General features: G+C 43.5%; 1 protein-coding gene across 4 annotated transcripts in view; it reads left to right on the top strand.

The window, feature by feature from the left end:
• Positions 1-2,420: 2,420 nt before the first annotated feature.
• The window catches only part of Rhot1 (ras homolog family member T1), a 69,348-nt gene continuing 59,992 nt past the window's right edge, over positions 2,421-11,776 (top strand). For 3 of the 4 annotated variants that reach the window (XM_028759161.1, XM_028759159.1, XM_028759160.1), the window contains exon 1: positions 2,421-2,693. In XM_028759161.1, the coding sequence (XP_028614994.1) occupies positions 2,618-2,693 (76 nt within the window). In that variant the 5' untranslated portion in view covers positions 2,421-2,617. The remainder of the gene's footprint in view (positions 2,694-11,776) is intronic. The other variant, XM_028759162.1, reaches the window with a different exon arrangement.

Here is an 11,776-nt window from a genome sequence, read left to right as displayed (position 1 = left end):
GGTTTATATGGAGATGATTGCATCAGAACATAGTGGAGCATTTGATTATTACTTCATGAGGTCGCTCCAAACAATTCTGCAAGGAAGAGTCTGACATCTTCATTTGGTAGAGGGGAAGCAGGCAGACAGAGGGGCCATGGGTCCTCTAGAGTCCTGCGATCTTCTTTGCAACTACCCTCCTAGGGACATCTCCCTGTGAGTAAGAGGTGTGCCTTCCCATCTCATCCCCTTGTATCACAGAGTTGGGTTTTGTTGTTTGTTTGAAATAGAGTCTCACTGAATAACTCAGGTTGGCTTCCAATTCATGGTCCTGCTTTCAACCTCTTGACTACTGGAATGGTTTATATCGCCAAACCTGCCTTCCCAGACACTTTTTAGAAAGGGTTTCCTGCCGGGCAATGGTGGCGCATGTCTTTAATCCCAGCACTTAGGAGGTAGAGGCAGGCAGATTTCTGAGTTCGAGGCCAGACAGGGCTACACAGAGAAACCCTGTCTCGACCCCCCCAAAACAACAACAAACAAACAAACAAACAAACAAAAAACACAAAAAAAATATTTAAAAAAAGGAAAGGATATCTGTCTGTCTGTCTGTCTGTCTTATGGTTTTAGTGCTGTGAAGAGACACTGTGACCAAGGCAACTCTTATAAGGGACAACATGTAATTGGGGCTGGCTTACAGTTTCAAAGGTTCAGTCCATTATCATCATGGCTGGAAGCATGGCATGTGTGTCTGTCTGTCTGTCTGTCTGACAACTAAGATCAGGATGTGAACATAGGGCGTTTGCCTTCAAGCTTGTGAAGAACTTTTCATGAACTTTTCTGATCATAATATTGTTTGAGATCAATAGAGCACATCCTGGTCTTGCTACAATTGCTGAACATGGCAAAATTGTATGTTTTCTTTGCAAACCTGGAAAGAAGGAATCCCAATCACTGCCATGCCACAGAAGAAGGAATGTGCTCAGGGAAGTAAAAGACCTTATTCAGGATCACATTGCTATTGGGTGATAGAATCTGGATTGAAACCCAGGAAATTGCTCAGCATCTCTGAACTGCTGCAGGCCACATGACTTCTAGAAGAAACAGAGATTATATAAGCATTTGAATCCATACACACACACACACACACACACACACACACACACACATATATATATATGTAATTTTTGGTGTGTGTGCCGTTTTGAGACAAAGTCTCTTATAGTCCCACTGGCATGAAGTTACAGTTACTCTGTGTGGATGAGGATAAGCTGCTTTGATGGCTTAGTCTTCCTGCCTCCACCAGTTTCAGGTTTGAAATACTGTGTCTGCTTAGGTCTCACTCTATAGCCCAGGCTGGCCTCAAATCCTGGCAGTCCTTCTATTTCAGCCTCCCAGATGCCGGGATAACAGACAAGAGCTATCATGCTCTACTTTTTTTTTTTTCTAAAGCAATTTATTGGGCTGTGCTTTCTGTTCAAGCCTGAAGACCTGAGTTTGACCCCTAGATCCGAAGTGCCTCTGAATGCTGGAACTAAAGGTTTGTGCCATAATGCCCAGCCAAGTACCAACTCTTAAGGACTGTCCTCTGACCTCCACATACTCACCATGGAAGATACTCAAACACGCGTGTCATACACAAATATACAGAATAATACATTTTGAAAAAACAAACAGCCGGGCAGTGGTGGCACACACCTTTAATCCCAGCACTTGGGAGGCAGAGGCAGGCAGATTTCTGTGTTCGAGGCTAGCCTGGTCTACAGAGTGTGTTCCAGGACAGCCAGGGCTACACAGAGAAACCCTGTCTCAAAAAACCAAAAACCGCCGGGCAGTGGTGGCACATGCCTTTAATCCCAGCACTTGGGAGGCAGAGGCAGGCAGATTTTTGAGTTCGAGGCCAGCCTGGTCTACAGAGTGAGTTCTAGGATAGCCAGGGCTATACAGAGAAATCCTGTCTCGAAAAACCAAAAACCAAAAACCAACCAAACAAGCAAACAAACAAACAAACCAAACAGATGTTGGTCTCTGGGGAATGTCCACACCCTGGGAGCTAGTCAGTCATCTTGTTCAATAAAGCATTTTTGAGAGGTAAGTGCAACACTGTGAACACAGCTGAAAACCAGGTAGTCAGGTCACTTGCCGTGATGGATCTTATCGTTTAGTGACAAAATATCTCCTCCGATCTCCGATTCACGACCAAGCTCCTTCTGCATGACCCTGGACAAGCAACTCTACTGTTCTTGTTCTGTAAAACAAGTGGGATCTGACTTAGGAATCTGCCACTTTACATCCTCAGGCAGTGTCCAGAGTGTCACAGGCGAAATCTCCCGGGTTTTGCACTACCGCCAGCCAGCCTGCAGGGGCGCTGTTCCACACGAGAGCGTTGACGTTCCGAAAGCGCGTGTCCCTCGCCGCACGCCGTCGTCCTCGCCGCCACCGCCCGCGTCCGCGGAGCCGGAGGAGGCGGAGCTGGCTTGCCCCGGCTCCGAAGCGGAGCGGTAGCGGAGGAGTCGGTGCGGCACGTCCCGGCGGCCGAGATTTGGGCGCAGAGGCCTGAGAGGCTGGCAGGGAGCGGCGGTAACGCGGGGAGAGCGGCGCCACAGGCTGGGCGCTCCCGGCGTGAGGCGTGCGCTCCATGCGTGCGGGCCGAGTGCGGCCCCTGCGAGCCTCCGACATGAAGAAAGACGTGCGGATCCTGCTGGTGGGAGAACGTGAGTCCGCGCCCTGCCCGGCCTCGCAGCCCGGGTGCCCCCTCCAAGCCTGCCAGCCTCCGCTTTTCCCTGCCTGTCTCTCTGCTCCTCTTAGGCCTTGTCCCCTTCAGTCCCTAACGCCCGACTCTCTCGCTGCGAAAGCTGTCGCTGTCGCCTTCGCCTCCTAGAGTCCTTTCCTCTTGGGCCTCAGCGCTTCTTGGGCCACCTCCTGTCGGACCCCCTGGTTGCCTGTCAGTCACTCATTGCCAGGCAGATGTTGGAACAGGCAGACTGAGCACTTGGGACTGCGGGAACCGGCTGGCGGGGACACTAGGGGGAGGAGGAGTGCAGAAGAAGTGACTTGTGAGCAAGGTCAGGTTTCTGGAATTTTTTTTTTTCACTTGCTGCCTTCACTGCTACTGTGCATGGGCATTAAGAGAGCGTTGGTTGCTTGAGTAGTTCAGTAGTAGAACTCTAGCATGCATAAAGATCTGGATTCATTCTCCAGAACCAGGAAGAAAAAAAGTTTAAGATAGCGGGTTTTTTAAAAATTAGATTTTTTTTTTTTGCCGTACTTGTGTTTAGTGTCAAGTTAATAATATGAGTATTCAGTGAGTAATACTTAACTAGGGAGGGACCTTCTGGTGAAGCAGTTGTTACCCTAAAAGTCTTAATTTTCGCTCCTTGTTAGCCATTCCATAATTCTGTAGTAGTTATCTTAATAGTGCTCCCACTACTTCTTAGAGATCGATTTTATTTTTTTTCCGGGTAAAGAAAACAAAACAACAAAAATAACACTTTTGCTGGCTGATGGGACTACAGTAGAGCAGGGATTTCTGATCTTACTGCAAGTTACATGACTCAATCATGGGGACTAAATTAAAAAGAGAGGTTCATTAGTTTATGTTTTGCCATTGCTGATTTCAAGCACTTTATTGTAAACCACATCACATTTTTGAGTAGCCTCTATAGGTCACTGTGATACAATCCTAAGGAGGAAAGTGCACATATTAAGAAAAAAACCTTATTTTTTAGTGGGTGGTGGTGGTGGAGGTTGGGGTAGGGTGTGCTCTCAGAGCCCAGACTGAGAATCAGAGCCCTTGGAGCTAGAGTTACAGGTGGTTTGAGCCACCGGACTTGGGTCCTGAGAACCGAACTTGGGTCCTCTGCTTTTAACCACTCCAGCCTCAAGTCTGCTGGCCTCAAAAAGGGGCGAGGGTGAGGGAAAAACGACTACTATGGACTGTTTATCCATGCAGCTGTAGCAGTTTTGGGGAGAACTCTTTAGTCAGAATTTGGAACTTGCTTTGCAAAGCATAGTTTGCTTTTTTATTTTCAGTTATGAATTTTAGGTCTTATTTATAATGATATCTTACTCTGTTTTACATCAGGTTCTCTGACAGTAAAGGAAGACATTATTTAAGGCAGGGTTGGTGCTGATACATTTGGAGCAAAATTAGGAAAGTGAGCAGGTGACCCCTTAATTGTGTTTTCTAAAAGTCTGATACTTTTTAAAATTCAATTTGTTAAAGGTACATATTTGGGTTTGGTGTTCAATATAAGAATCGATGATAGAGCATTAGTGTATAGACTGTCTGAGTAGAAATGCTATACAAATATTAAATTCAGTGTCGCCCTTAGGAAGGACATTTACATTCAACTTTAACAGTATTATTTAGGAATATGCAGAAGTTTAAAATTTGTTAGAAAAAGTGTGTCATATAGTACTGAGGATCGGTACAGCTCTGTGTGGGTTTTCTGACCACAGGGAACAAATTATAAGAGAGAGCCTTAGCTTTTGAAGGAGACCCTGCTTTTTCCTAAGACGGCGGTGCTGACCATGCAGGTGGCACACATCTGTAAGCCGTTTCTCAGGAGTCTGAGGCAGGAGGATGGTTAATCAAAAAATTTCAAGGACTAGGGCATGTAGCTTAGTGGTTGGGTACTTACCTTACACGTGAGGACTTAGGGTTAAATCTAAAGTATAGCGTGAGTGGAGGAAGGTTGGCACCAACGCTTTAGGGCATCTACTATTAAGAAAGCAAACTATAGCCAGGTGGTGGTGGTACACGGCTCTATCCCAGGACTTGGGAGGCAGAGGCAGGTGGATCTCTATAAGTTCAAGGCCAGCCTGGTCTACAGAGTAAGTTCCAGGACAGTCAGCTTGGTTACACAGAGAAGCCCTGTCTTGAAAAAGCCCAACCAAACAACTAAACAAACCGTATCACATGTATATGTTTTCCCTCCCCTTCTTTCTTGTTCCCCTCTCTTATCTTTTTTTTTCATTTAAGGTAAAATACTAAGTTTGCTAGGCTGCCTGTGAGGTGGTTATATAGTGACCTTGAATTTTTGATCCTCCAGCTGTACCTCTTAAGAGCTGGGATTACCAGTTTGTCTCACCCTGCTTAGTTTATGTGATGCTTTGTATCAAAGTTTAGTGCTTTCTAAGTAGCAAGCACTCTACCAAGTGAGTTCCTCAGCCCTTGTATGCATATGCTCTCAAGTTTTGAAATGTTAGAAGTATAGTTATACTTAATTGAAGTATAGGACTTCAGTTATTTTATTAATGGCTAGTATTTGGTAGATAAATCCTCCCTTCCTTTGGTTTTTCAAAAATGGTTTCTCTGTGTAGCCCTGGCTATCCTGTTGGTATCCTGGAACTCATTCTGTAGACCAGGCTGGCCTTGAACCTCAGATATGCCTGCCTGTCTCCCAAGTGCTGGGACTAAAGGAGTGCACTACCACCCAGCCTAAGCTTTACTTTTTAAATTTATTTCTTACATTTGTTTATTTGTGTGTGTGTGTGTGTGTGTGTGTGTGTGTGTGTGTGTGTGTGTGTAGATCTGAGGATAGCTTGTGGGAGTTTGTTCTTTCTGACCATGTGGGTTCTGGGGATTGAACTTTGGAAGTCAGGCTTTGAAAGTGCCTTCACCTACTGAGCAGTCTCACAGACCTTACATTTTGAGAGTTAATAGAAATACTTGTCAGACTTTAGCCTAGCTGTAGCATTTTAAATCCTAGATTTAGGGCATACACTTGTAATCCTAGCACTCGGGGGAGGAGATCACCACAGGTTCAAGGCCATTATGGCTTATCTAGTGAATTCTGAGCAAATTTAGGCTACATAGTGAGATACTATCTTAAAACACACACACAAAGATTTTAAAATTAAATGATTAAATGGTATGTAAGTGTGTGTCAGAGACTATTTTAAAATAGATTTGACACATTTATTATTTATTTCTCTGGTATTGGACAAAAGTGGTTGTGTTTGAGTTTTGTTTTTTTTTTTTTAAGAATTAATTATTTGTCTTATGAATAGAGTACACTGTAGCTGTCTTCAGACACACCAGAAGAGGGCATCGGATCCCATTATAGACGGTTGTGAGCCATCATGTGGTTGCTGGGAATTGAACTCAGGACCTTGGGAAGAGCACCAGTGCTCTTAACCACTGAGCTATCCAGCTTGTGATTTGAGTTTTTAATATGCTTATTTAAACATCTAGTTTTCAGTTGCTTTAAGATGGTTGGAGGTGGGGGAGGCAAAGAAAAAGGAGCATCCATCCATTCTGGTATGATGGATTTCAAATCTGTTCTTCTGTGTCACTCTGTTACTTTGTATTCCTGCCAGTGTCCTCCCTGAGCCAGGCAGGGCTACTTCAACACTGGCTCTGAAGTGGTGAATGGTTTCCTCTTCCTGTTAGCTCAGTCATCTTGCTGTACCACTGTGGTGAAAGGATATTTTCTTAGCCCATTCTCATCCATCTGGGCATCATTGCTACTAACTGCTTTCTGCTTTGTGCAAAGGTGAAGGAACTTAAGCTGTTTATAAAATCTTAAAGACATTTTGTTTACAGAGAATGACAAGGTATTTTAAACATCATTTATGCCATAGCTTAATTATTTATCAAATACCATTCAAATCAGATCAAAAATGAATTACTATTATCACAAAACATATTCTTATTTTTTTTTCCTTTAGGTATGCATACCACAGATGATTGTGAGCCACCATGTGGGTACTGAGAATCAAACCCAGGCCCTCTGCAAGAGTAAAAAGCACCCTTAACTGCTGAGCCTTCTTTCCAGCACACAAAACATATTCTTAAAAGTCTATTCACATGAAACCTAGTCTTCAGGTCATAATTTTTCTTGTTCAGATTTGACACTTTTTTCTTTTCTTTTTCTTTTTTTTTCTATTTTTTTTGAGACAGGGTTTCTCTGTGTAGTCCTGGTTGTCCTGGAACTCACTCTGTAAACCAGGCTGGCCTCAAACTCAGAAATCCACCTGCCTCTGCCTCCCAAGTGCTGGGATTAAAGGCGTGCACCACTACTGCCCAGTGATTTGACACTTTTTATCTAAGCTCTTGGGAGGCAGAGGCAGGTGGATCTCTGAGTTTGAGGCCAACTCCGTCTACTTAGCAACTTCCAGGACAGCCAGGGCTACATAATAGACTGTTTTTCAAAAAACAAAAACAAACAATCAAGCTTCCTTTTATTTAGGTTTGTTGTACTATGCTTAACAAGACACTCTTGTTAACCATAGAATTAGCAATACTTTATTAACCAACTATTTAAATAACATAGTTAACATTAATACATTAATGGTTACTTTGTTTTCTGTTTTTCGTTTTTTTCAAGACAGGCTTTCTTTGTGTAGCCTTGGCTGTCCTAGAACTCATTCTGTAGACTAGGCTAGCCTTGAACTCAAAGAGATCTGTCTCCCTCTGCCTCCCAAGTGCTGGGATTAAAGGTATGTGCCACCACTGCTTTGCAATACTTTCAATTTTAATGAGGTCCTGTTTTTTTTTTTTTCTTCTTAAATTGAGAAATACTTCTCTTAAAGTCCTTAACATGGATGTGTTATTTCAACTTCTGCCAAAGGTTCAAAGTCAAGTTAGTTATGGCCTAAACTTCTGCATTGGTCCCTTAACTATGTTATCTACTTTTTTCCATTATCCATGAAGCAAGCAGAGTTCTCTCGCTCTCTCTCTCTCTCTGTCTCTCTCTGTCTCTCTCTGTCTCTCTCTCTCTGTGTATGTGTGTGTGTGTGTGTGTGTGTGTGTTCAAGACATTGTTTTTCTGGGTAGCCCTGGCTGTCCTGGTACTCACTCTGTCTCACTCTATAGACCAGGCTGGCTTTGAATTCACAGAGATTAGCCTGCCACTACCTCCTGAGTGCTGGATTAAAGGTGTGAGCTACCATGGCTGGCCTAGGCAGAGTCATCTTTAAAGATATCTCATATGCACTTGCTTAGCTTAATTAAAGCCCTGAATTTGTTCCATACTTCTCAGTCCCAGATCCTGCAGCACCCTTAAAAGGTTCTCTAGGGAGTTATACTTCCACTCAGAAGAAGGTCCAACAAGATCCTTCCCAGTGTGGCCTTTGTGCCACTCATACTGTTTTTTTCATTGATCTCTCTACAAGAAGTCCCCGGCCTAGGCATTAATTAACCCCACTACTGCATGAGTGTCTGTTTCCAGCTTTGGCTAGAAGACAGGGGATTTGTCTTGTTCCTTTTTATATCTTGCACAAGATTGGCACTGGAATATTTACTGAAAGAATGAATGAGCCAGGCGGTGGTGGCGCACGCCTTTAATCCCAGCACTTGGGAGGCAGAGGCAGGTGGATTTCTGAGTTGAGAGTTCGAGGCTAGCCTGGTCTATAGAGTGAGTTCCAGGACAGCCAGGACTACACAGAGAAACCCTGTCTCTAAAAACCAAAAAAAAAAAAGAAAGAATGAGTTTAAGATAATTCAGTTCTTTTAGACAGTCACTGGTAGTTCATGCCTTATCTACATAGCAAGTTCCAGGCCACCCTTGTAAGACCTTGTCTCAAAAAACAAACAGAAAATGATTATCCCCCTCTTTGTTCTTTTGAGATAATATCTTACCATTTCCCATATGGGTCTGAGATTTGTTAGGAAATTCAGGTTGTCCTCAAACTTACAGACCTCCCTAATACAGGGATTGCAGGCATGAACTGCCAACAGGCTTAGCCTCCTCATCTTGTCTTCAATCCAATGGAGATGGTTTTGTCAGGATCTGAAGGGAGAGCATTTATCCATTCTCTGGTCCTTATCCCTTGTATGCCTTGTGTGGTCTGGGAGAATCCTGTGTTCTGGCTGTAAATTAGACAAGGGAGTTCCTCTGGCATTACCATGTCTATTTCATGTCTTGGCTGTTTTTTCCTAGAATTCAGTGTCTCAGATCACTAGAGGCTTTAGAAAACAGACGAGGCTGAAGAGTGGTTCTTCAAGTATAAACTGGCATAAATCTAAGATACTTTGAGTATAACCAGCGTTTACTGTAGAAAACTTCGTAAGATCACTTTAAAGCATGTTGCTTTCCATTTAAGAAAATATTAAGCTGGGAATGGTGGCGCACTCCTTTAATCCCAGCACTTGGGAGGCAGAGACAGGTGGATTTCTGAGTTCGAGGCCAGCCTGGTCTACAGAGTGAGTTCCAGGACAACCAGGGCTACACAGAGAAACTCTGTGTCAGAAAAACAAAAAAAGTAAAAAAAAAAAAAAAAAAAAAAACCAACAACAAAAAAACCCAAACCCAACGGCTCCAGTCATTAATAGTGTCTATAACCACTAGCTAGGACAGCGGTTCTCAACCGTCCTGATGCTGTGGTCCTTTGATACAGTTCCTCAGGTTGTGGTGACTGCCAGCTATAAAATTATTTTTATTGCTATTTCATAACTATAATTTTGCTTCTGTTATGAATCATGAGTATCCGATATGCAGGATATCTGATATGTGACCCTGGGTCATGACCCACGTGTTGAGAACCACTGACCTAGTAGGACACCCTGTCCTGTGGCTAAGGATATAGTCTATACAGTCTGGTGAGTGATCTACAATTGCCATAAATTGGGTTGTGAATGAGAGAGTTAGGCATATAGCAAGCCAAAGTAAAGAATAAATAGCAAGTGATAGATACATTGATAGTTGATAGTAAAACATCCTTACATTGGATGCTTAAAGCATCTAGTAGAAATTGACTGGGCTGCTTGGAGATGCCTGAGTGGTTAAGAGTAATTGCTCTTCTAGTGGACCTGGGTTCAATTCCGTGCACTGACATGGTGGCTCACAACCATCTGGAACTCAAGTTCCAGATGATCTAATGCCTTCTGACCCTTGAGGGCACAAAGCACACACATGGTATACAAACATATATGCAAACAAAATACCCCTACACATAAAATAAAAATAAATAAATCTAAGGAAAAAAAAATCTGACTGGAGAAGCTCCAGTTGGCTGAAGTTGAGGTTAGAAGGAGTCCCGGGGAGAGCAGTGTCCCTTGGGGTGAGGTTTCCAAGTAAAATAACAAATAACAGTAGAAAGGTAAATCAGTTCAGGGGCTTACAAATGTCTAGAAGAAATCACCTGGAGAAGGTCCTTTCAGGCAGCTAGCTGTAGTTCCTTATTGAGCTTTCTCTCCACAAATGACATCCAACGGCAGGCTGAACTTCTAGATTCTGTTTCCTACGGCAAGCATTTTAAATCATAGGTAAATGATAGTAACTGTTGATGGTTCACCTTTTACCTATTCTTGAGAGCACAATAATTTTACTTTGGGGTTGTTTTGTTATTATTCTTCCCTGTTGCAGAATTGAGTGGAGGGGGGGAGGTAATACATCTCCAAAATATATATATATATATATATATATATATATATATATATATATATATGTATATACCTTGGTGAACACTGTAAGACAAACATGTTTGGGTCTGAAATGGGAGTGGGAGGCAATCTTGCTTCCAGACCAGGTTCTCAATGAGCTCAAACAAGACACAGCAGCTTACCAATACAGTTTACCTTACAGGATGTTTGCACAAAGTATTTTGTATGTAGTATATATTCTGTTTCAGGAGACATTTTTTCTATGTCACAAGCACCTATGAATCAAAATCTACCCTTAAAGACTTAGGAGATGACTCAGTTGATAAAGTGCCACTAAAGCATGAGGACCTGAGCTTGGATCCCCAGCACCTACTTACAGAAGCGAGGCAAGGGCTGGAGAGGTGACTTGGTGGGCAAGAGCACTGGCTGCTCTCCCAGAGGACCTGTGTTTGGGTCTCAGCACCTATAAGGTGGCTCAAACCATCTGTAACTCCAGTTCTAGGGGATCTGATGCTCTCCTCTGGCCTCTGCTGGCACTGTACACATGTGGTACACAGACACAGGTGAAATACATATAAATAAGTTAAACAAAACAAAAAGCTGGGCTGCCTGTGGTGCAGGCACTGTCTTGGAATTCACCAATTCTGACCCTCAAACTCCAGAAATCTGCTTGCCAGCACTGGGATCACAAGTTCACACCATCCTCCTCCTCCTTAGGTTTTTTTGTTTGTTATTTTATTTTCTTTTTTTAGGTTTTTCAAGATAGGGTTTCTCTGTGTAGCCCTGGCTGTCCTGGAACTCACTCTGTAGACCAGGCTGGCCTCGAACTCAGAAATCCTCCTGCCTCTGCCTCCCAAGTGCTGGGATTAAAGGTCTACACCACCACTGCCAGGCCAGTATACACCTTTAATCCCAGCACTTGGGTGGCAGAGGCAAGTGACTGTGAGTTTGAGGCTGACCTGGTCTACATAGTGAGTTCCAGGACAGCCAGGGATATATAGAGAGCTCCTATCTGGGAAAGGGTGCAGGGAGGAGGCTTCTGTAACCCCCAAATAGTAGGAGTGGGGATGGTCAGATCCCCCACAGGTCAGTAGCTAGTCAGCCTAGTAGACCAGTGACTTCCATGTTCTGAATTATTGACTAATTGAGGAAGACACCTAATGTCAACGCTGCCCTCCACATGAGTGAGCTTGTAACTTCAGCTACAGAGCATTTGATGCCATGCTCTGGCCTCCTTGTCATCTTTACTACTGTCATTGTCCCTTTTGCAATAGACCTTACCTGTTGCAAATGTCTGGCATAGAAATGTAGTTTGATAGGAGTCTGGTACTGTTCAGGCAGCTAGAACTGCCCTTTGGACTAATGAGTTGAACGGTGAAGAAATCTGAGTTTCTTCATGTGTGTTCTCTCTCTCTCTCTTTCTCTCTCTCTCTCTCTCTCTCTCTCTCTCTCTCTCTCTCTCTCTCT

Source organism: Grammomys surdaster, unplaced genomic scaffold (assembly GCF_004785775.1).
Source record: "Grammomys surdaster isolate TR1022 unplaced genomic scaffold, NIH_TR_1.0 126278, whole genome shotgun sequence".
In the NCBI taxonomy this organism is placed as follows: domain Eukaryota; kingdom Metazoa; phylum Chordata; class Mammalia; order Rodentia; family Muridae; genus Grammomys; species Grammomys surdaster.
This window is presented reverse-complemented; position numbering and strand designations above follow the sequence as displayed.